This window comes from Tupaia chinensis, unplaced genomic scaffold, assembly GCF_000334495.1.
Source record: "Tupaia chinensis unplaced genomic scaffold, TupChi_1.0 Scaffold000671_2, whole genome shotgun sequence".
Taxonomy (NCBI): domain Eukaryota; kingdom Metazoa; phylum Chordata; class Mammalia; order Scandentia; family Tupaiidae; genus Tupaia; species Tupaia belangeri.
The window spans coordinates 2,029,776-2,031,065 of NW_006160194.1; the positions used below are offsets into that span (position 1 = coordinate 2,029,776).

At 67.0% G+C, this 1,290-nt stretch overlaps 1 protein-coding gene across 1 annotated transcript in view; it reads right to left on the minus strand.

The window, feature by feature from the left end:
- The window catches only part of TMEM179 (transmembrane protein 179), a gene marked incomplete at its 5' end in the record, with an annotated part of 13,231 nt that extends 11,941 nt beyond the window's left edge, over positions 1–1,290 (minus strand). Inside the window, 1 exon segment of the mRNA XM_014592238.1 lies at positions 1,194–1,290. Coding sequence (XP_014447724.1) covers positions 1,194–1,290 — 97 coding nt within the window.

Here is a 1,290-nt window from a genome sequence, read left to right on the forward strand (position 1 = left end):
CCTCCGGCGGACATCTGGCCTGCAGGCGGGTCTGGGGACTTCTCGGGTGGGTTATGTTGTGTCTACGCCCTCACCTCGTGCTCCGGGATGACACTGCATTTGGAAATGGGCTCTTTGCTAGCGGCATGCGCTACGGACCTCGGAACAAGGCCTTTCTGGGTCTAGAGTGGGCCTGACCCCGAGAACGGGAGTCACGGAGACAGAGAAGCAGCCCCACGGGGGCGGAGACAGAGATGGCCAAACCCAAGGCGAGGGGCCGCAGAGGCCACCACGGCACCCAGAAGCTAAGGAGGCACAGAAAGTGCCCTCCCAGGCCCTCGTGGGGAGGGGAGAGAGCAGAGGCTCCCAGTCCCAGGCTGGGGCACAGTTTACGGGACCCCACAGCCCTGCACTCTCCTGTGCTGAAGTCCAGCTGAGGGCTGGGGGTGGGCTAGTGGGAGCCCTGCCTCCCGCCCCTTCTCCTCAGAGCCCCTGCTCATCTCCTGCCTCCCTGCAAGAAGCAAAACAGCACCCCAAACTGCCAACAAACGGTGGGTGGGGCGGGGGGCAGGCTGGGGAGAGGGCCAGGATCTCACAGCTCGCTCCGGCCTACGGCAGGCTCAGCCAGGGGGGTGGGAGGGCCCATGAGCCACGGGGTGAAGTCTGGGGCGGCTGAGGGCTCCCCACCGGCCCTAGGGCCGCATCAGCTGGGAAAGGAAAGCGGAGGAGGGTGTCCTCAGCCCTTGCCTCTCATCGCATCCAGGCCAAGGTCTGCTGCCAGAGGCGTTTCCAGGGCCTCCCCTCCAGACAGTCCTCTGCTGCCACCATTCCCATGATGCCAGAAGTGTGAGAGCGCTCTCAGGGAAGCCCTGGTCTCAGGGCCTGGTCCTTCAGCTGTGCTCCCAGAGAGCAGAGCTCGGGCCTGAGACCGGACTGGGAGCTGTCCCCGGTGCTGGTGAGTGTGGCCTGGGCCAAGCCAGCACTGGAGGGCCCGGGCTGGGGAGATGACTGCGCAAAGTCCGCACCGCCAAGGGTTAAATACGCGGAGGGGACGAGCACTGGGGAGGGGAGGCCCGGTAGGAGCTGGGGGCGGAGGGGGGTCCAAATGGCCCCTGGTCCTGCGTGTAGACAAAGGACGGTCTGCTCGGAGGCCGAGAGGGCGGGGTGACATGTGCAGGGTCTGGGGGCGCCAGGGCGGCCGGGGGCCCACTTACCCCTCGAGTCCCTTGCAGAGGAAGAAGAGCGCGCGCCAGGCGTGCGCGGCGGCCAGCATCAGCGAGAGCAGGCTGGCGAGCAGGCCGAAGCGGCAGG